We start from the raw sequence: 23,752 nt of genomic DNA, 5'->3' as shown, positions 1-23,752 counted from the left end.
AGTGCTCTAATATGTTTACCATTCGATGTAATAGTGAGCTTTAACTTTTCAAGATTGTATAAAAAAAAAAAATCACTGAGAACCAGAGAAAGAAGTCATGAGAACACCTTTGATTTTGATTTGCACCAGGCACATCTACACATGCACTTTAATGCACATTAACCTATTGTAATGAGCATTGAAGCAGCATAAAAAAAAACCATGCACTTCAACTAAAGCACATTAAAATAAGCTAATTTACCTTTTTCTAGTACCTCACAATGGAGGTACTAGATTTAATTCATAATAGGAAAAGTGCATTAATGAACATGTGTAGATACACCCAGGGTTAATGAAGCAATATGTGTACCCCACATAGACTATGTGAAGTATACATCTATCACACAAACCTGAATAAACTATAAAACCAACATTCCTTGGCCACATCCATGTGACCAGGGGTGAGCGTTTGCAGCAACACAAATAGTAGCAGCAGAAATCTGTGCCGCTATTTTGTGCAAAATCCTAACACTGCTATCAGGTACATCCATTAATATATTTCAAGTGTCCTTGTTAGTAAAGAGACACATACAGATCTGCTAGCGTAGAGCCTATATTTCAGGTTTGCAGGATGCTGTCAAGGTCATTTAAGCAACATATAATTGTGTAACTCACATTCATGCAGGGAGCCAATGAGTCAAATATTGTGGCTAGAATTTAAAAAAGGGGCTGAATAAGTTTTATGAGTGTTAGTAATATTTGTTTCAAATGCCAGGTAAAACTACAATAAGGTTAATTAACTCTCATGATTCAATGTATAAGCTGACTGCCTAAGGGTGTGGAAAAGGACTTCCTCCCCAACAAAACACACACAATTGAGAATAGCACTGTAAAGCTGGCCAAGTCCCATTACAGAATGAGGTACAGAATGAGGTACTGAAAGCAGGATATCAAACTAAATGTACCAAAGGTGTGGTCCGTACAGCACCTCTGAGGAGTCATATGATATTCTCCAGTGACACTAGAGTGGAATTTACCTACAGAAAGGATCTACTGTTCCAGATGAGCTGCTATTTTTCTTTTTCTTCCTCTAGGTAATCCAGCATAGCCAGTGTTGGGAATGAGTTAAGGAGCGTGATCCATACGACACATACTCTGAGAAGCCACAAGTACTGGATGGATGAAGCAGGAGATCTCTAATCACAGTCTTAGCCTCTCACCAGACACCTCCCAGTGCTAGCTACATCCCAGTATCCTTTCCCACGCTGAATTCCAATCCAGCAGTCTGTTCGCATGTCTCCACCAACGGGATCTGCAGGAGCAGGGGTTGCTTCTGATTCAGTCAACATTCACTTTTGACATAAATCATAGCTTAATTTCTGCCACTTGTCAGGGGAGCAAGTAATGTACAGTCACCATTCCCATACTCCGTCCCTTGCTGTTAGCCATGGAGTTGATGCCCAGAGTTCTGCAGGGAAATACTTAGTACAGAGGCCTTGATGAAAGGTAACTGCACATCTGTATTGGACATCACTGCCTAGCTGCAATCTTTTCATGCTCCACCACTCAAGTCCCTAGAGACAACAAGATCATGCGGCCTATGGTCTCAGTTAAACTTTCCAATCATTGCATGTTGGTATGTCTCACACTCCGACTTTGTCCTTCAGAAATCCACTTTTTTCTTTTTGTAAAACTTAGCAGAGGGGACTAAGAAATTATTATTGCCTCTAAAAATACAAGAATACAAAGGAGATGTAATTTAGCATAACAGATGCCCCATAACAGCCCTGTATCACATTGCTAATGCCTTTCATCCACAGATCTCAAGGTCCTTTGAAAAAATCGCTCATATCAGAATCACAGTTTTTGGGTTTTTTAATCATTTTACTGGAGAAGTCTGGGGATTTTGCAGTTTTGTGAGAAGCCCTCCGCAGGCCAGCAGAGTTCCAGTCCCTGCAAGGGCTGGGAGGGAGTGGGAAGGTGGTCAGGCACTGGGTGCCATGTTCATGTATATGCACATGGCCCCAGGCAGCTGGAGAGCAGCTCCAACAGGTAATTAGGGGGCAGGAATTGAGCCCCCGCAGGGAGGGAGCTGGGCAGGGCTGGGAAACCCAGTGGGGAGTGGGATGGGACTGCGGGCAGCTTGTCTGGGGGGGCAGAGGGTGGGGGCCAGGCTCCCTGGCAATGCACCCACTTTTTGTACAGTAGCTTTGAGGGGCACAACCCTGAGCTGCTGCTGCCCTCATTGCCCGCTCCTACCCCCACCCTTACCCCTACCCCATGCACAGATCTGAGGCATGCGGGTCCCCCCCTCCCCTCCAGGAGTGCGCACCACACCGGGGAGCTGGCTTCACCCCCCACACGCGAACCCACAGTGGGCAGCAGCAGGTGGAGAGCTGGGATTGCAATAACAGGAATCCACTGTATAATTTCCTCCATTTTACAGATACAGAACTGAAAGGCAGAAGAGATCAAACAAGGAGGAGTCAGGACTGGACCCCATAATCCCCACTGTTAGTATTCCCAGTTCTATCTATACTTTATCTACACTGATTCTTTGCAATAATGCAAACCCAGGAGCACGATTTCTGGACTATCATGGGTACATCACTCTACACTAACCCAGGTGCACAAATTCTCAGAGGAGACTGAGGTGTACAGATTTGTTCACGTCTTTTTCTTTCATGTTTATTTCTTCATTTCTTATTTATTTCTTTTCTACTTTTAATCTTTTCTGCTTTTTAAAAGTTCTTTAAGGAGCACTGCCAGTGAGACTGGGAGAAAGGGATGAAGTGGTAAATACATGAGAAGAATCTTGAAGGGGTAATTTCACAAACGGATTCACAGTCTTGGTAGATCAATATGATAATATGCCTTTAAAAATTAACATTGCTGCATAAACCATTACTATCCAGCCCTTTGTGCGCTTGGCTGTGTTCAATGAGGTTTTGTATTTCACCGTGTTTTTTGGCAAACGTTCATATGCTCAACCTTAAGTCAACACTAAATCTAACTGCACAGTTATTGTTATTAAAACTGTATTCACAAGTTCAGGACACACTGAATGTCACTGAAAACAAGTCAGTGGCAATCTACAACACTAAGCACACCAGGCAGGGAAGAGGGGTGCTTTATGAAAAAGTTACTGCTTGAATCAGGGTTATTTCAGATGTTACAAACTTGATTTTCTTCTTTGCAAACATAATGAAAGGGATGCCTTGCTTCTGCTTGACTCTGTCTTCCTTGTGGGAACGGATGGTGAAGGCTTACAAATACATGAGCAGTATTTTCACAGTGACTCACACCTCAGTGCAACAGGCTTCAGACTGTGACGGGCAGCCAACCAAGATGGATGTAAGCATACTTGAGGAGCAGTATGACTGTATAAAACAGAAGCAAAAGCTGCAGACACACATTATTATATTTAAAACAGGTATGCCTCAGATTCTTAGACTAAGCTTTATAAACATAGAAATAAAGGAACCTGCTGTAAGTCTTGACTAACCTGTGATACTTCTGTACTCCTAGCACAGCTCTTAAGAAAAGTACAAAATGGATAGATTGTCTTCATGTCACTAACGTATCCTTCATTTCTTCATTCATTTGTTGAGAATTAGTCTAAAGGCTAAAAACTTAGAAGGGAGGTAACAGAACAATTTTTTTGTTTGCAGCAGATTCATATTTTGAGACAAGGTTTGAAGTCAGTTAAGTACCATTCCTGACAGGATATAGATTTTAGTTTTCTTAGATACTGGCTATTTTGTGTTTCTTGTCAGCAACGTCTGAAACAGAACTGTTCTATTACATCTTTGCTTTCTCAAGTGCTTGCCATATGGTTAAACAATACTGTACCTTGCACTTTGTTTTTTTACTGTGTTTATTTAAAGCAATTTGATCTAAAAGACTACCCAAAGCAGGACCAAAAATCAAGTGTCTATCTGAAATCAGGCTTTTGTTAAATGCTAATTAAACTGGGAATCAATGTGGATGACTTTATCATGCTGCTTTCAGAGTTGCCTGTTCAAGGTGTCTTCCTTGTATATGATTTGGAATATATGCCCACAGATGAACAGAAGACATGTGACATCCAGCTGCCACACCTGATAGGTTTTGGTGTCATAAATATCTTAAATTGTTGTTATAATATGCTTATAAATGACATATTATGCTCACAGTTACTTTCTAAGTTGATCTGAAGAGCCACTGAAGTCAACAATTATTTGATGAAGTTTCCTTATGAAACAATTAATTGCCGTTTGAACAGAATGAATCTGCATTTAAGAGTTTGTTATTTATTTCAGGCATGAGTGAAATGCATTTGATACATTTAGAATTCCCAGCTTTGTGCTTAAATCAGTGCTTTTCAACCTTTCTAGATTCAAAGCACCCCTGAATAGGCTCAGGCACCCTTAAGAAAATGTCAGCTTTTAATTTTCGTTCATTTTGTGACTATGAAAACATAATAGAGCAATTCTTCTGTTGTAAAGAACTCAGAAAAACTACAACAGAGAATGGTTTTGAAACTATGGATTCCTGTTTGAAATCTGGGTTTCTCTTGTGAATCACATGTACATGTTTGCTCACCTAACAACACTAATATTACGTGGCACCCTCAAAAAGATCTCATAGCTGATCTCACCACTGGCTTAAATCTAAAATAATTTTGTGCATATTTCGGGGGTGGGGGCTGAAAAGAATTGAGCCTATTTCATTCTTCACATTTTCTATGCATTTTTCCCACTGTTCTGGATTTTAGCTGACTATAAAACTACTGAAAAAATTAATTATATGACAGGTAATAAATGCCGTTTTAGATCTCCTTTCACTCAAAGGCCCTGAAATACAATTCTAAGTTGTAAACCCACGTGAAAAGGAAAATGGTATGCATACAGACCGATACCTTCATCATATACTAAAATACAGCCAGCTCTGGCATGAAACACGTCACCTGTTTCATGGGCTACAGAAACAATACAAAGCAAAGGAAGTACAAAAGAGCTTTACATCCAGATGAAATTCCGAAGAGACTTTGGATAAAAGGAAAGCAGTTACTTGAGTTGAAATTTGGGCAGGGCACTCAGAGTGAGAGCTAGATCCAGACTGATAAACTAGGCACCTAAAGAGCTTTAGGATGAATACAGAATTTAAGACACAAAAAGTGATGCAGAATACCACCACTCCAGCAGCTCCAAATCCATTGGGCAGTCTCCACTTGGGAATGCATTGTTCCTTAAGTGCCTAAGCATAGGCTGCCACACACAGAGAAGTGCCCCAACCTGAGCAAGTCAGCACTTACCCCACCTAAACTCAACTGCAATTCAAGTTCAGGAAAGAGTAATGCCTAAACTTCACCTGAGACCCCAGAGAGGCACAACCCAGGACGTTCATATAGAGCACACCCAAACACACCTAGCTGCACTGAGTTAAGTACCAAGTGCAACAGCCACATTGACTTTCATTCAAAGTCACAGAGGAGAGAGGTGGAGGAGGCAGTGTTCTCCTTTCCCGTAGCTTCATAGCTATAGCATTTGAGCAGGCAATAGGAGACCCAGGTTCTAGGCATGCTTTAGCCTGCAGAGGCTCAAGCTCACATCTCCTAGCTCTGAGGAGAATGCACCAAGCTACCTACCCCACCTCTTGAAGCTGGGCCCCTGTGCAGGAGCCAGAAGAGCCAACAAGAGATCCTCAGTCTAGCCTGGTGTCCAGTGTTAGGCCAACACACTTGGGAATAGGATTATGGTCCCTCTCCTTGGGAATGTTTATGCCTTTTATATTAGAAAGTCATTCAATGAATAAAAACCAAAAATAATCCAGAAAGTCTGGAACCCAGGACTCCCAGCTGAGTCCCCTAACCACTATGCTCAGGACTGCCCAAATGCCCGTCAGGGGGTTGCAGCCCTCCTTCATCCTCCAAGTCTGTGGTTCTCAACCTTTTTTGTCCCAGGACACATTTGTAAACATTGATGGCCAGTTCCAACCCACTGCCCCTCACTCCTGACCTGCTGTTCCCCACCCCCCAAGTTGTGGGGCAGGGAAGGGTATGTGAGGGACATGGGGGGCCCTAAGCAGCCCTTTGCAGGCTGGAGCTCTGCCAGCTTACAAGGGGAAAACCATGGTTGCCCATGCTTTCTCCTGTAAAGGAGAATCCATTTTTAAAGTTTGTTTGCAACCCTTTCATATATTCTTGCACTTTTAGGTCATGACCCATGAGTTGAGAAATGCTGCTCTAAGTGACTGCTTTTATTTACATACAGTGTTAATCTCAGCCATTTTTTATCTGGTATTTCTGAGACTGTACCTTCTCTCCTAGAGTTGAGGAAGGGCACTTTGTGCCCCACAGCCTAACATCTCTCCCAACTATATAGTGGGTCCAATAAAGGATTATCGCCAAAAAACCTTTCCTCTATCAGTTAGCAGGCTATGAGATGATGTACAAGCAGAGAGATCAATATACAATTTGTTCCACCAAACTTTCTCATTTGGCAAATGTATGAGACTCTCAGAGAGGTTAATGTTCTTATCTGAAGTAGCTACACGGGCCTGACCAGAACTGAGGATTTGATTCCACGTTTTTAAGGTGTGCAAGGGGAAGAGGCTACTGCACATCCAATTGCTTCTGGGTTCTCAGGTAGCAGTAATTTCCAAGCATCGCTTCTTTTTTTGGGGCTTGGCCGGAAGGCTACGTTCTTTTTCAGATGTGGCCTTGGCTACAGGTAGTCTGCCTTACTACCTCTAGGGTAGGATACTGCAATGCCCCTCTCATACAGTCCCGATTCTCCCCACATCAGGGAGAGGGGAGATAAGCACAGGCTTCAGTGAAGTGATCCAGGCTCTTCTCTTCCAGCTGCTCCTCCTCTCCTCACTCGCTGCAGCACAGGCTCTTTCCTGTCTACTCCTCCTCCTCCTTTTTAGCCTCTCTTCAAGCAGGGTTTTTTTAAATGTGGTGCCACGGATGCCTCCAGTGTAAAAAGGCTGAGAGCCTTACAGAGTTTTATCTTCAGCCTATCAGGAAACTGCAACTGGTACAAAAGGAGAGAACTGATTTATGAGGTGTTCTGTCCTAATTGCAAATTATATACGTAGTCACCGATCTCCATGGCTAACAAACTGTTTCCACATGAAGTTTAAGGCACCCGAGATTTTCAAAGGAGCCAAATGGTGTCAGGTATCCAACTCCCAATGGAATTCAGCTGAAGCTATGTGACTTTTACCCTTAGAGTCCTTTGAAAATCCCAGCCTAACGTCTTTGTTTTGACCAATAAACAAACTATTTGGGTTCTGGCTATATGAAAAACTGCTGCTCCTACCATGATACCAGAATACTTTTTCTCATGGCCCCTGGTTGAACTGGAAGAGGGGTGTCATCTGCTTCCAACCTCTGCTTGCAAGAGTCGACAATTTGGGAACCTTTAAACACAAGATGCACCTGTTCCCCTGGGTTTTAGGCTGAAGGCTTAATAATTCGGGAAGGCACTTGGGAACATAGTTTTCTTCTGTCCCTACTAAGAACAGACGTGTTCACACTTAAGTCTCTTCCTGATATTTGAGAAGACAAGGAAGGAAGTAGGCTTTGAAAATCTCCACTTGAGAAAAATAAGGCAGTGAATTCATTGTGTATGATAGGCTTGGAAATGAAAAGTGATTGTTGTTCTGGGAACTAGACTGGGAAGGACACTCAAAGTATATAGCTGTGTACAGCAATTAAAAAGACCCTGCCTGCAGAGAGCTTCTTCATAGTTTCTAAGGCTATTGTGAAAGTCAAACAACACATGCTCCTTGGAAACCTTGAAAAATATAAAGACTTTGCAGTAACAGCCCTTTATGTAAAAGTGCAAGTTAAAAAGGACAAGTAATATAACATGATTGCAATGAGGCCAGTGTAAGTAATACCTTAACAACAGAGTTCAATGCAGTGTCAGGAGATTAACCAACATAAATAAAAGACTTACCTTGGAGTGCGGGAGAGTTATGTAATATACTGCAGATGTAGCCCATTGTGTATGTATAGCCTTCAGACTTCTCTTAAAAGGTCACCTGTGAATTCTATACACATTACCTCTTGTAGAGCCTAACTGAGTTAAACTAACACCGCACGTCAACTTTCAAAGCAACGGTACTTTACATGTTCTCTCATCCTTAGAGAGAACTTTTATAAGTGTCTTGGAAGAAACAGATTTTGTTACTGTTTGACAGTTTCAGTCAAACAAGTGGATCCGACACTTCTGTTTTCATTGTAAAGACCACTGCACCAGAGAAAAAACAATTACTAAAATGTTAAAGGCAGAGTCCTATTCACTCCAGGCAACAACAGTTTGATTTTAAATCCTAGGCTGAAAGGTTGAACACCCTGTGATCCACATAAATAACTAGTTTATTTTTAAATATAGTCAGTAGTTTTCTATCCCTAGTATGTGTTTTAATATTCCTCAGACTCCAAACTTCAACAGGTGTCTCTGCAGGTAAATGTTTTAAGTGTAAGGGCTCAGCTTCCAGTCATTTTAAAAGTGCAAAGGTCTTTAATAATTCTACGACTGCAAATACTAAAGCTGCCTTTAACTTAGTAGTAATATTTACCTTACATCTTGTACATTAATAATTTATCATATTTACATAGTGCTTTACAAATATTTAATAATGCTTAATTACAAACATTTAATAATAATCAAAGATTAGCTATAAATCTCACAAAAAGAAAAACGGCAATACTAATATTCACAAGGCACAAATACAAAAACTCAACCCCTGTACAGACCCACAGATCAGGCTGTCTCCCACGAATTAAGACACTATCAAATTCTACACCGACCCGATCTTCTGTAAAATCTAATTATGTTCAGTGGAGGCACTGAGAGTTCAGTCAGGGTAGAAACTGGCTCCAGCCATCTCATTACTCAAGGCTACAATTATATGTTGTGATGTTTTCTTCTTAGTACATTTCTGTTTTAATATAAGCAAACTTCTTAATGAGGCAACTACAGAAGGCATTTGCATCTCTCACCCCCTTTGGGTGAGGGAACAGAATGAAAGCACAGGTGGGTACTTAAGCAACCCTAAGTGGCCAACATTTTGCCTTAAATTGCCTATGGCGGGGGAATTCCAAGCTGAGCATCTATCTGCCTTGATTAGATAATATACTGCACATTTAACCTATATCTGCCTTGTCCAGCTTAAAGTTTTCCTATGTGTTAGGTATCACCATTACTATACTGTGTGTTAGGTTAAAATAAATCTTGTTTTGCACTAACAAAAATCTGATCCCATCTAGTAAAAGGCAATGAGATGCATACACACTATATTTCTAATCTGTGAATAGAGTACATCAAAAATCACTGAAGAGACAGAGTATCTACATTTCTGGGATAACAGTGACTATACTCATATGAAAAGAACCCATGCTTCCCAATAATTTTTTCTCATCTGTGAAAGTCAGCTGGCAAACTCTGTTTATACAGACCAGGGGCAAGCAAAGTCCAGCCCACAGTCCAGATCCAGCTGACAGTGGACTCCCAGCAGCCCCTGCCCACATGGCTGGATCCAGTTTCCATGGAGACCCCAGCAGCAGCTGTCCTGCAAGGCTGGCGTTTCTATGGAGATTGGCCCCAGCAGCACTGGCAGAGTGCACAGCAGGGTAGGGAGCTGCTACAGAGCCACTGGGATCTTGCAACGGTGATACCATGGTCTGGAACCAGGTCAGAGCCACGATCTGCAGCCTGCATGCTTCAGGCCAAGGTGTGCAGGCAGCAAAACACAGCTCTGCCCTGGCTCCTTGCAGCAGTGACAGCGCCAGCACAGAGCAGCAATCTGCAGCCTGTGTGTCCCTACCTGGAGCATGCAGACTGCATCTCTGCCCTTGCTCCAAACCGTACTGTCACCACTACAAAATCCCAGCAGCTCCAGAACAGCTCCCTGCCCTGCAGCACACCCTGCCAGCACTGCTGGGGCCAGTATCCATGGAAACTCCAGCCTTGCATTATCACAGCACAGCTGCTGCTGGGGTCTTCATGGAAACTGGCCCCAGCCATGCAGGCAGGGGCTGCTGGGAAATGGAGTCCAGCCACTGGCTGGACCCACCGTTTTGCCTACCACTGATACAGACTATAGCTCATTACAGTATTTTGTTCATCACATTTATTATCTGACTGACCTAGGGAGCAACATCTATGCATTCAGCACTGTATAGGTGAATAAGAAGCATCATCCCCCTTCACCCAGACAAAAACAGAACTTGCACTCCTAATAGGCAGAACAAGCACCACAGACCCACTGGCCCTTCAAAAACTCTCTGCCTGAATTTATACCGTAGAAACTGGATCTTTAATTTTTGCCACAGTCATAATGTGTGTATATATATTTTCTTCACAGGTGAGAATGATTCTGTTCATGAAGAATCACTGGTCAATGCGGTTCTAATTAATAAGAAAATAAGGAAAACAAAAGCATTTAAAGAATGCCTTCCTGTCAGAAACGTCAGCCTGGAGTTGACTTGCAATGGCAACATAGAAGACAATTCAGCATGGCGTACCCACTTAGGAATCCATCGACTAGTGCAAGCTGGTTGCCAGAGAGCTCCATGTGATCTTCCACACTGCAAGAACAAACCATGTAGCTTTGACAATGAGATACTGACTCTGAAGGAAAATATCACACTGCCATGTGAAAAATCACAAACAATGAATGAACAAGCCACAAAATTACCTGATGAACTGGAAAATTCAAGTGCGTTAAGCAGTCCCGCTGGTGAGAATAGTGGCTCCATTTCAAACATCAGCCAGAATTCTCCTCTGAAGTCAGTCACTTCAGCAATTTGGACAGATCAACAGATTTCATCCACAAAATGTATGCCAGCTTCCAACAAGCTAACCTTTTACCCTTTTCCTCAGAAAAAAACACCCAGGATCTCAGAAGCTGCAAGACGACTTGGATTATATGTCTCACCATAACAGAATTTCCATAATCTATATGATTTAGTAAGAAATTGAATTAAAATTTCAGTAGAATAGATGTTAAATTCATTTTGATTCACTTGCTAAGGACTTAATACTTTACACAATGTCGATCTGCTTATAGCGTAAAGTTTCTTAGATTGTAGTCTGTTAAATAAGTAGCACTGTCATAAAGAGTGTTGGTCAATAAACAACAACTATCTCTATATCATCATTAGGATACCTATATTCATGTTAATCTCATCAGATATAGGAAGAATTACATAATTTAGTTCAGTTTGCAGTTATTTCTTCTTTTCTCTGCACCCAAACTACTGCTATTGACTGAATAAAATTTTATCTTAACAATATTACAAAACACTTGAAGGAGCTGTAATAAAGATTAGCACTTTCAAAAGCAGCTGATAAAGCAAAAAGATTTGATGTTTGAACAAGCAACAGAGGACGCAGGTTTTAGAACATGGTTTTGTTATTCATTTACCTCCAAATGTCATTTATGATAAATTGTCAGGTGTATTTTATAATTAGTGAATAAAACCTTCAGTATTTCAATTGCCATACTTGATGGGATTAATACAGTAAATATCTAAATACTATTCATAAATCGTGCATTGTTACCTTGTGTTTTTCCAGCAGCTTACTTAAAACATACATGTGCTTTTTCTTTAACTACGGTGAGAAGAATTTAGGAATACTGTACTGATGTGTTTTTAAATGAAGTAAGGAAATGTTCCTACCTAACAAAAACTGCACAGGGTCACACAGATAGATGTACAATAGTTTCACAGGAGAGGAACAATTTTTTGCGCTGTTTCAACATGGAATGAGATAGCCCTAGAAAACAGTGATCATTGGGCATGTCTGTATGAGACACTACGACACCATAGTGTTGCCAGGCACAAACCCTTTGCTACTGCGCAGCAGCATCTAAAAATAACCATGTAGCAACAGGACTGCGCAGTAACACTGGTTGCTAAGCAATCATTTAGCATTTGGTTAAGTAAGTACTAAATGACTGTGCTGTAACAACTGCATAGTCCACTGCACGTGTAGACATACCCACTATACGGAACAATCTTGCACTGGCCAGAGAGTCCATCAGATGTACATAGCATAAATTTTCTGCTCCTCCCTTCTGATTTTTTTATACCTTATGCTAATGAAAAATATTTTCACATTCCAAAACAAATTATTAGCTAGATACAGACATTCAAAATGCCCAAGGCAGAACTGATTTAAGTTGTAGTATTCTGTAAGCACCATAGCTTAGACCAGTATTATGTACTTCAACATTAAGTCTAGTACTGAGAAATAAGCTTCCAACTTGACTTGTTACACAGCCAAAGTTACTTAAAGACCCACTTACAGGGGTATACTGCCCAGAACAGATGAAGCAGAATTTCAAAATAACTGTATCAATAGAACTTCCCCTTATGAACATGCTATACTGGAATACTTGTAGTATAAAATTACTTTTATTGCAGAAAAGCATGTCCAAATGGGTAAGTTACATGAGTTTAGCAAAGGCAGAATAGTTACTGTTATAATTTTGCCAATCAATCTCTTGATATAGACAAATCCTTTATATAGTAAACTGGGAACTGCATTAAGGGACAGTGGGCACATTTATACATTCATTAATGAGTAGTAGTTACTGCGCATTTAGTTTAGTACTTGCTTAATGAAGTACTAACTAAATTGTGCCAGCAAATGGGGTTTTTTGCAATGCTGACTGTGCAGTAGAATATTAGCATGGTTTTTGCCCGGTGTGCTACCATGTTTTATAACCATGATGACAGAACAACACTTTCATATTCAAACTGCCTTAAAAATGTTAATGAATGCTAATATGGTTGTAATACACCCATTTTGTTGGGATTTTTGTTTGACATAACATTCGTTTTAGTTTATGGGTTGGGAAGGTAAATGTGGGGATGTGGGGTATGTCACCCGCAAGTGAGATCCCTAATTTCCCCGGATGTCCCCTGGAAAGGAGGGGGTACGCGCCGGACCGCCGCGTCGCCGCCAATCTCGCCTGCCACGACTTGATGGAAAACAAAAGGGGTTCACCCGGGCGGTGAGTTGACGGTCTCCGTAACAGGGTACCCCGACTCCAAAGTCCAGGGGTCCTGAGGGCTCCTCCACCCCTACACCCTCGCCCAAGCCTCCGGGATAGGGGGGCCCCACTAGGATGCCCCCCCCGATGGAATAGTCCGGCGGGATACTCGTCTACTGACGAGCCCGCCTCGGAGTCCCCCCCAGTACCTAGTGTCCCTGATACTGGGGCTCCTTGAGTCCGGATTTTTCCGTCCCTAACGGGCCTGCGTCTCTAGACCCGGGTTGGCTACAAAGTCCCGGCTCCGCTGCTCCTGAAGCTGCCGCCGCTGGCTCTGCTGCCGTCGGCATCTCTCGCGCCGCTCCCAGCTCCCGAAGCTGCCGCCGCCGGCTCCGCCGCAGTCCGCACCTCCGGCTTCGCTGCTCCCGGTACCGCTGCCGCCGGCTCCGCCGCAGTCTGCGCCTCCCGCGCTGCTCCCGGTACCGCTGCCGCCGGCTCCGCCGCAGTCCGCGCCTCCCGCGCTGCTCCCGGGTCTGGCTCCCGTCGGAGCCTCCGTCCCCCTCTGCACGGGGTAGGGGTGCTCCTTTTATTTCCCCGGGCCGGTCCCACGCCGGCCCAGTTTACGTTCCGGGAGACTTCAAATTCCCGACCACACTTCCGGGTCAGGTCCCGGAAGCTGGGCGGAAACCCGGGCTTCCTTCCTCGGGCCCGGTCCCCTGTGGTCCCGGCGCCCTCACAGTAAATAAGGATATTAAACATTGCTCAGGATGTCTTCTTCCTTCTGTTCAAAAGCCTGATCCACCACAGAACTAAAAGGCTGGTAGCACCAATGGTTTCAACAGGAAATAAATTAGGCATTAGCTCTGCCAGGCTCATACAATAGTAACCAAGAAATATCCATTAAAGTTTTTGCTATCTTAATCATCAAATGCAAATTAATTTATGCAATAATAAAACACAGAATATATAACCAGCTTCAGCTGAGTAATCTGAATTGCATTGTTTTGCCATGTGAGCTCAGTTGGAAAGATAGGAGAAAGTGGAAAAATGGTTAAAGTCCAATTAGCTCATTTAGGGTATGTTTAATTCCTTTTGCTGCTTCTGGCTTATTCTTTTGAAGGAGCTAGTTTGAGCTATCTAGGAAAACAAATTTTCTTGTTGTTGCTGTTGCGATAACTTTATCAATGTTAGGATTCCTGCCAGGATAATTATGGGGATTTTTACTTAAAACATTTAAGTGTAGACCACACCTAAGCCTTTCCTCCCACCTGTCTTGATGTAAAAGCCAAATGGTACCAAGACACGGGTTATCTTTTAACACAGACGCAGCCTGCAGAGGTCATCCTGGCACCTTTCACCCCAGGGTTTACTTCTACTAACTATTTTGACGGAAAAACTACAGTGCCTTGTCTCTGGTAGGATTTTACTATGAGATATCATTAAAAAAACATACAGGTATGTAGGCTGTAGCTATGTTGGTCTAAGGACATAGGCAGACAAGGTTCTTTGGGTAAATTTTTTATTCAATATATAAATACTGATATTTATATCAATCTTTTATTTGAGTTGGTCTAATAAAAAACCTTTAAAAAACCACCTTTTCCAGCAAAGGGTAGGCCCGAGGCCTGCCTACTGTTTTGTATCTGTATTGTTATTTCAGTTGGAGAAGTGAAATAGTCATACCAGTATAAACCCTAGCACAGAGGCACAAAAACTGTGACTATAAAAACAGATTACCCCTGCACTTCCAAATCTACACTTATTCAGGTGCCACCTGGTGCCCTCACTGTCTTGTTTACTGCAGTGCACAACAGATCAGTCCTTGTGGCACAAGGGTGGTCTTTATAGTCTCAGCAAGAGGTCATGCAGATTCCATAGGTCAAAGATGGAAAAATTATAAAATTATTAAACTTAACAGTTTCCCCCACACCGCTCTTCACACCCCATGCTGTCTTTTGTGCTTGTCTGTAAAATGGGAAAACTGAACTAAACTTTAGTAATATCCAGTTGGTTAGCTCTGTTAGGAACTCCTGTTCTCACAGGTCACCAGGCCTGCCTTAAGAACTAGATGCCAGCTAGGACCTGCCTAGTGTCCCTCTGCTGTCTGCATTGGAGAGCCAATCCCTACATAAAAGAATGAATGAGCACTAATTTGATATCAATTCCAGAAAGACACCGAGGCCAATGGCAGAAGATTTTCAACTACCAGGGCACTCCGTGACTGACCTCAGAGTAGCTGTTTTTAACCAACACTTAAAAAAAACCAACCTGAACATGAAATTGCTGAAGAAATCACCCACAGACTGGATTGTGTTAAACAGGATCTCAACAGAGAGACTGAATTCTTATCCTAGTACCCAAAAGAGTTTTTATAACCCTTATTTCCCTCTGTGGGTTAACAATTTTGTTTATCCCTTTTGATCTCAACCCACCTTCAGTGAAGGTCCTTCACCTTTTTCAGCAGGCGCAAACAAAGGGAGAAAACAATGTATGCACTATAGAAAAATACTATTTAACTGTGTGTCTCCTTAATTTTCCAGTAGTTGTTGTTTGCATATCCAACTTCCCAGGGATTTTCATTTCCAAATGCCAACTTCCTTTTTCTGCAAGGGGAAAAGAAGCTCCCATGGAGCAAAGATCTCTGAATCTGTTATGGTAGTTAAGTTAACTAACTTAACTAAAATATGGTAGTTAGTTATGGATTTCAAAAGGCAGGGAAAAAAATGAGAAAATATCTGGTCCTATGAATATGAGATTACTTGAAAGGAGAATTGAAAAGATGAATTGCAAGAATGGATGTTGCATTAGCATTTTATTTCCTTGACTTACTGATTATGGTTTATAATGGACACATCTACATGAACACTTTAATGCGTAGTAGCCTGTTTTACTGCACATTAAAGCATCATATAAAAAACTGTGCTAATAAGCTAATGCACAGTAAAAAAAAGGCTACTGTGCATGAAGTGTCACTAAAACAGCATGTACTTTTGCACACTAGGGCAGCCTAATGCGCATTTATTTAGTACCTCACATTAAAGGTAATAAATTTAATGTGCAATAGCAAAAGCACATTAATGAACGTGTAGGCACGCTCAGTGAGCAGTACTCCTGCTCTGAGGTTATACTGGAGTATCATTTTTGTTGTATCTAGATGCTCCAGACACATGGATAAAAGGTCCATTTTAGTGGGCTAAAAATTAAAAAAAAAAAGAAGAAAATGTTTCTCATGACTCCACGGGTTCTTATAAAAATCATCCCCCTCCCTTCATTGATAAGGAGTATCTAGATTTCACATTGCACAATCAGACCATGCCTTTTTATTTTAAATCAAAACAGACTAAAAGAACCCAGCTAGATGGCTCTGAATGACTGGATCTCATGTTAGGTACAGACTCTACAGCGACATCACTTACAGTACCAAAGACTCTCAGTAAGACTAATAAAAATAAAGCCAAAACCATTTTGCCAGTGTCAGTGGCATCTGCGGGTGGTAGCTGACCACCAGTCGGCACTGCCCATCTACCCCCCATTCCCGCTCCAACACCACCGTGGCTGCCTGTAGGAGCTCCCTGCTTGCCACCCCCACGTCCCCACCACTGCCTTCAGGCAGTTGCCATGCCCCACCAGCCTCCAGGTGCATGTGTCATTTATGGTTGAGAACCACTGGTATAGACAAAAGCAAGCTTTTACGTATCACAGTACAGGTTTCCCTCCCTTTCTGCAGGTTCTGTATGTCTAAATTCACTCTTATGCGATGACCCTTTTTATACCAAAAATTCATTATATGCAAGGTAAATTCAATTTTATGCAATCAGTGTAGTGGAAGCCCAGTCAGGTGCTGTGTGCTGTGCATTGTGGGAGTGACACACACCAAAATACGGTCTCCTGCATGGATCTGTGCTTTCCTCATCTGTGACACATGTTTCTGTAGGTGCCATCCATGCCATTATGACAGTGCCCTGTGCTTGTGTGTACCGTCTGCTGTTGCTGAGTACCAATATTGGCTTGTAAAAGGGAGAGAAATAGGTCTGGGGGTCAGTACAGTCGAGGTCTTGGAATGTATCCCTATTTATTACATTGTAAAGTGGGTTCCCTCTGCGAATTCGAGTTGTGCACCACTTTCCAGGAATGCCTATACAGCATGCAGCAAGGGAAACCTGTACCCTTCCTCAGGCATCTCATCACCTTATTCTAGACTGGTTATGTCACTTTCTATTAGCTACACAGGAGAGTATGAGTCAATCCCACCCAATTCCAGGGTTCCTGCAAATGGCAAGATCACAAACTGACCAGACACCAAGTGGCAGGGCACCCTGAGTGAGGGGACTGGCTCATACTCCACCTTGATCCTGCAAACCACCTAGGACCTCAGCTGGTGGTGTCTCCACAAAACCATTGTCACAGGCATGTATCTGGTGCATTTAATAGACACCCCCCAACACCTGCCCCTTCTATCAGCAGAGGGAGTCCCTGGCACACACCTATCTTGAGTGCACCCCTCTTCACCGCCTCAAGAAGCTCGTGCTGAGATTGCGGCAGCACCTTATCTGACAGGACTAGCTCTCTTTTTTCACCTTTTTCTACACACTCCCCATAAGTAGCCCCACTGAGTCTCAGGGCCTCCTGATCAACCTCCTCCTGGCCCTAGCTAAGCTACCGCTCTCTTCCCGACCAGGGGGGAGAACACCGATAGCTGCCCCTCAGCCACAGGGCAGCATCTCCTGGCTCCTCGCCACCCCCTTGAAATGTGTGCTATTAACCTCTGCCCCTAACTCCCACCCCTGTTTTAAGCTGTCCTAGGGAAGGAGCTGACACACACCTCTAGCCCCCTCGAACCACAGGGTGGGGAGGCAACGCATCCTCTGCAAATGCAACGCCCCCGGCACCACAGGTAACTGACTGGTGTCACCCGATGCATCGCCACAGCCTGGCACTGCTGTCAGTGGTGCCCTTCAGGCCATGGTAGCTCCAGGCAAGAGCCCCTTTGAGGCTTAAATTGGATGACCTACAAGTCAGACACGTTCGATTTCACTTTGCCCTTTCCATGAAACATCAACAGGTGTCTCTGAGCACAGCATCGACTGAGCAAATATTCATTGTAATTAACTGTGATTTTTATCAAGAGTGGGGGGCCAGGCATGTGCAGCCCCAGGAAAAGCTGCAGAAATTCGGATTTTCTCTCCCTGAAGAAAAAAAAAACCAAGAATATAGAAATGGAAAAAGACTGGGGGGGGGGGGTACGAGCAGGGCTCTGCCCTGTCCCGACTGGAGGCCCCGCAGAGGCCCCGACAGCTCGGAGCTGAACCTCCTTTTTTAGGAACGAGGAGGAAGAACAGAGCCCGTTCTCTAGAGCAAGGACATGTTTCACACTGGGTTTGGTGGGATGTTCTGTTTGTAGCCCTCCCCCGACGGTCTCTGGGGCGGAGCCCGAACGCGGCCAAGATGGCGCCGGCACCTGCCCCCACGTGACCTCCCCTGTCCCGCGGCCCTTCCGGGTTTCCGTAGGGACCCGGGGGCGCGTCGGGGAACAACCAGAAGTCGCAGAGCGCATGCGCGAGGCCCGGCCGAGACCCGCCGCGCAGGTGAGCGACGCCTCCGCGAGCAGGGGCGGGGCCTCCCAGTGCCTCTCGGGGGGCTCGGCCCCGCCCCCGCCGCTTGCCCCGCCCCGCCCCTGCTGCCGAGGGCCGTCTACACTAGGGCGCGGGGGTGAACTCTTGTCCGCGGTGTGTGTCACATCCGTTTTTTGGGGGTGCCAAGCTGTGCTCCTTCCCCAAGCCTCCTCTCCGCAGCTGGATGGTGCCCACCTGCCACATCCAGCTTGGGGACAGACCAGGCCTTGGCGGGAGGGAAAGGTTGTGTGCTGCTGGTTCAATGGGATCCGCGGTTCTCAACCAGGGTGCCCGGGGATCGTTTCCGTGAGACCCTGTGCAAGGTACTAACACGGCTGGGCATGCAAACACCCCTCGAGATAAAACCTGGGGCTGTAAGTCAGGATGCCAAACACCAAGAGCATCCTTCAGAGCGGCAGTGGGCAGCTGTACTGTTTGCGAGAAGAAAGGCTCTATTTTTCCATCCTCAAAATGAGTGAAAACGAAGCTGGCATTGCCTCGAGGCTTAATGCGGGCTGAGAAGCATCGAAGGAGCATCACAGAAACTAGTTGTGCTTGGTTATTTGCAGGTGAGGCAGGGCTGGACCCGCCGCTTCCGCCACAAGAGCAAAGGTACTACAGTTATGATGTTAGTCCTACCCTGTGGGAACGAGTACTTGAAAAATATCTAAGGCCCAAGGTATCATTTTTTTTAAATCTGTTCCCTGGGGTTTATGAAGTGCCCGTCCCTGTGGGCTCGCTGCTGTGGTGTCGTTCTTCCACTCAGTGGTGGCTGGAGGATGCATGGGAAGGGCAGGGTGGTGGGGATCTGCACACCCTGTCTCTGAATCCTTTCCAGGAGTTTTTAAGAAACATTTCCCTTTGAGACCATGTTAGATCAGCTCCTTCTCCTCAGCCCAGGCCTCTTTATTCCTAGCTGCGTTAACTGTTTGCTCAGAGTTGTCACTGGCAGGCTCTGCTCCCATCTGTGTGGTTTTGTCTTCACCTGTTTGCTCTCCTTTGGGCTGTACACAAGAGGGAAGCAACTGACTATAGGTGACTGCAGATCTAAAAATCCCTGATGTTGTATTCAAAATGGCTGTTGGAAATACCCTTGGTCACATGTTCAAAACTATATTGGAAGGTGCCAACATCACAAAAGTGAAATCATTCAGGGAGTGATTGCGCTGGACAGTGTTGTTGGACAGTAGTGAGGTAAGGTTTATTTGTTACTAACGAACGTTAATACAGTAGTAAGATGACAAGGGAATGATGTCAAATATTTCTGTAAAAATACATCTGTGTATTTTTTTTTTAAACAGCAAAAATAGTTTGCATGTGAAAGTGAAACTCATTTTGCACGTAAACCTCCAAATTATAAAGTTAGATATGTTTTACTTGCATTCTAACATCTGATTTTTTTCAGTTATTTTCTGTGTTGTGTTTTACATATTCAGATAAACTTGAATTGCCAAACTGTAAAATAATGGTGATAGTAGCAAAGAGACTGTACGATCAGCTTTCACATTCCATTTGTGTTCGTTGCTGCTCTCCAGACTGACAAATGTATTTTGAAGCCTTGGGAAGATGAAAACTGATTGTTGCAACAAGAGCTAGTACTTTAGTAAAATGTCCCAAGATAAATGGAAATTGGCACAATCATAACAATTTGGGCATTTTAAACCAGACAAAAAATGCTGCTGCTTGTCACTTACTTGAAGAATCTACTTAATGAAGGCTGTATGTGTCTTAGGATGTACACTGTGGAATTCTGGAAGTAATAAAATTGAATAAGGTACCAATAAGAAACAAGGGCATGAAATTAATAGAAGACTATTTGGGGAAATTGTTGTGTGTAATTGAAAATAGGGAGATGTGTTGGGCTGTTTCTGTCCAATAAGTGAAGCAGCTATCCAAAATAAAGCTAAAGGGGAGGAACAGCTAGGTAAGTTCTCAGTTCCTGTATACTTTAGCCTTCTAATTTATATTCAAAAACAAAACAATTTTCCCTCCTTTGTGGTCAAAAAGAATTTTGCAAGTCTGATCCAGGGGTAAGTCGACAGCATTGTTTAGAGGGAAGGGAGTTTTTGAAGAATAAATATTAATAGACATATTTATAATTTTTTCTCCTGGTACTGTCTGTTTTGTGCTAATGCAAGAGAACCAGAAAGTGAAAGTGTCAGTAAGGAAAACTTGAAACTGCTTAGTCTGTTTTTTACTGTGCAGTCTCAGTGACATATGTGAATGTAACCTGGGCACAGGTGACTGGTGGTGGGGTACATGCGCCCCCTCCAAGATTGGCCCTCGACTCTTCGCCATTCAGGACGGGGCAGTTTTTTGCTGCACGGGCCAGCAGCATGCTGAGGATGGGGGAGGGGTGGCACTAAGCCACAGCGCCACAGCACAGAAATATAGGAGTGGATATGGGGCTTTTGGCCCACCCCTGGGCCTGCCCATAAATTGTGCCCCCCCCGACTCAGGAGGCACCAATCACCTGTGAACCTGGGGCTCATTTGCTTCAAATAAGCTTCAGTGTCTAGGAGCCAAAATTCTCCCTCCCTTACCCCTCCCAACAGATCCTACCCTGAGCCTCACAGCTGCATTCAAGTTTCTTCCCGGTATTACCATCATTTGCCCCCACCTCCTCCCTTCCCAGCTTCCTGAATGGATGTACTGATTCATTCTCCCCATGACATTCAGGTGCCACACTTCTTTTCTGGGTTAAGCTCCCACTCTCTCTATTCTGGCAGAAGCAGGGATGGAGGGGTGCAGTTACTGGCAAGAACCTGAAGGTTGCCAGTGGCACCTGCTTCAGAACATCAGGTTCAGCTCATCTCAAAATGTTGGGAGTTTCATCTGCATGCACTGAAGTTGCACTCACTGTGTTAAGTGCATCTGTTCTGAATGGTGAAGGGATAAGCTGGAGGACCTTGTGATTGTGATATAAATGAATCTGAAGAGACCCTGCTCTCAGGTGTTCATCTGTATGCAAGCCCCTGACCTCAGACATCATGGAGACAGGTACATGTGAACTCAGAGGGATTCGGTTTTCCACCGTGCTAAGTTTTGTATTGTTTCACTCACCATGCCTCAAGCTGAGTTGTTTGGCGGCAGTGAAATAAAAAAGGATATTTATGTGGGCTGTTGTGATGGGTAAGTCTCTACACACCACTGAGCAAACTTAACGAGATTCTTGGCTATTTCATTTCCTTGTCATTCAAGTGATTAATGGTGGGGAAGTCATTTTGAGCACACAGCGAAGGGTGGGTTGCCTCAAGTCATGATGACAGGAGAGATGGAACCAGGAGAAAAAGGATAGGGGATGGTCTATGGTTGGCCTACTGTTGCATCCTTGCTAACTCTGGTCACTATTTTGAGCACACAGTAGGAGGGAGAGAAGTCAGAAAGGGTCGTATGTTGAATCTCCTGATATAGAGGCATCCCACACCCAGAGTAAAAATACATTCTAGTTGGACGCGTGCAACAGCTATTGTATATAATAAAAGAAAATGCAGTGGTGTTTAACAGTCTCTGAAGTGCTGCTGGCCATCTGAATGTTCTTGGATATGGAAATCTAACTGTGGGCTTGGGTATCTGTAGAAAGTCTCACTTGGGTTTGTGGAAGATTATGAGCTGTCAGACATCTTCATAGAAGGAGATACAAGTTGTGCAGTCTGTAATTACCTCTTTCCCATTGGCAGCATTCAAGGCAAGGGGCAGATCTATACTGGTGCCCTATGCCTTAGTCTTGCCCAACTTATAATACAGACAGGGGCTGCATTGTTGCCCATGGTCTGATTGGGATCCTTATCCATCTTGTGAGTCACCTTCCTATCTTTGTTGTTAATACGTAACTGTTAATGCGTAGTATCCAGGCTGTGACCCTCCTTAGCCATTGCCAGGACAATTCCATCAGATATGTCAGCATCTGTATCTGGACCCCAGGTCTCCTCTAACTTTCTCTCACCAGAGGGCAAGGAACTCTTTAGTAAAAGGCGAAAGATTTATGCAACTTGAAGAGAAACCAGAGTATATTTCTAGGACCTCAACTTAGCCAAAGACCAGCTGGAAAAATATAGTAGGTACTGCACTTAGTTGGTGTGTTGGCTCTTACAGTAGACAAGTACAGAGAAGTGGAACCTGCTTGCATGCCAGCATATGAACAGGGAAGTGACATCTAGTCATTCATGACTGCAGCAGCAGAAGCCATGCAGAGCACTAGAGACCACCCAGGCGAGTAAGGTAGCTGGCAGGGCCAGGTGCAAAGCTGAATGTAAAGGCCGGTGGAGGAGTGCCAGAATATCCTGCATGGTCATTTCTTTGCTCTGAACATCACAACTGTGCAACTTACTCTGTTAAATCACTTCTGATTCCAACAGTACTTCTCAGTTACTTAGAACAGCATCATGCGGATGCACATCTTTTTACATTGATGCATCCAGTTTACACTGGTGTAAGACAAACCCCACCTGAGCTATTAGTGTTGCACTTACCTAGCCTCTGAGATAATGACTGTCATCAGCAGGAAGGAATGGAAATTATCCCATTGTTGCTACAAGCTGACAATGTTGTCAGAATCTAGCTAGGACTTTCCTGGATACGTCTGTAAAACTTGAGAGCAGCTGAGGCCAAAAATCAGCAATTGCTGACACCGACATAAATTGGGGATTGGTAGGAGTTGAGCATAAGTAGTTAGAAATCACATTCATTTTTTAATTATTTTTTTTTTTAGTTGTTATAACCCAGGTTATCATCACTGGTTATTTAGGTAAAAACATTAGGGCCCAATTCTGTAGCTGGCTCTGTTCAGATGCTGGGATTAGCCTGCCCAGACCAAGATGCATGCAGAGTCTGTCTTTTTAAATCTGTGATTTTTTTTTTTTTTTTAACCTGTCAGTATTCTTTTCCAAGATGGTCACGTTCCAGTCGAAATGATGAAACTACACTAGAATATTAAAAAAATCCTTGGCAGATCAGGTTTAAATGACGTTCAGAAAGAAAGGCTTGTTACTTCATTTGTTGGTTGCATACTGTACTTAACTGACTGCTGCTTTTTTAAAATTTTAAGTTACTGACATTTTATTGGCAGCCATTGTCTTGCTAAAGTCAGCACTTGCCACCAAATTTCCATCCTGCTCCCTAGCTGGTGCAGTAGTAAGAAAAGAGCGTAACTGTATAAAGCA

At 43.7% G+C, this 23,752-nt stretch overlaps 2 protein-coding genes across 10 annotated transcripts in view; both read left to right on the top strand.

Moving 5' to 3' along the window:
* Positions 1-3,183: 3,183 nt before the first annotated feature.
* Positions 3,184-11,366, top strand: C5H9orf152 (chromosome 5 C9orf152 homolog). Its single transcript, XM_090049940.1, has 2 exons — positions 3,184-3,412; positions 10,342-11,366. Exons 1-2 carry the CDS (start codon positions 3,184-3,186, stop codon positions 10,917-10,919), a joined length of 807 nt encoding a protein of 268 aa, XP_089906066.1. The 3' UTR covers positions 10,920-11,366.
* A 7,049-nt stretch (positions 11,367-18,415) lies between these two features.
* The window catches only part of NUB1 (negative regulator of ubiquitin like proteins 1), a 28,954-nt gene continuing 23,617 nt past the window's right edge, over positions 18,416-23,752 (top strand). The window contains exons 1-3 of one of the 9 annotated variants that reach the window (XM_090047755.1): positions 18,434-18,563; positions 19,160-19,202; positions 19,606-19,784. The gene's annotated coding sequence lies outside the window, so the exon portion shown is untranslated. Of the gene's footprint in view, positions 18,564-19,159; positions 19,270-19,292; positions 19,785-23,752 lie in introns of those variants that run through there. The other 8 variants (XM_090047750.1, XM_090047747.1, XM_090047748.1 and 5 more) reach the window with 8 other exon arrangements.

The sequence above is a fragment of the Crocodylus siamensis genome, chromosome 5 (genome assembly GCF_052110815.1).
Source record: "Crocodylus siamensis isolate JL-2025a chromosome 5, ASM5211081v1, whole genome shotgun sequence".
Classification (NCBI taxonomy): Eukaryota; Metazoa; Chordata; order Crocodylia; family Crocodylidae; genus Crocodylus; species Crocodylus siamensis.
The sequence above is the reverse complement of the archived record's forward strand: the minus strand, read 5'-3'. Positions and strand labels throughout refer to the sequence as shown.

Excerpts from the sequence above, each read along its gene's own strand:
- C5H9orf152 (XM_090049940.1), top strand. The coding sequence starts at position 3,184 with ATGAAAGGGATGCCTTGCTTCTGCTTGACTCTGTCTTCCTTGTGGGAA. Across the intron at positions 3,413-10,341 it reads CATTATTATATTTAAAACAG|GTGAGAATGATTCTGTTCAT; the intron begins GTATGCCTCAGA and ends TTTTCTTCACAG.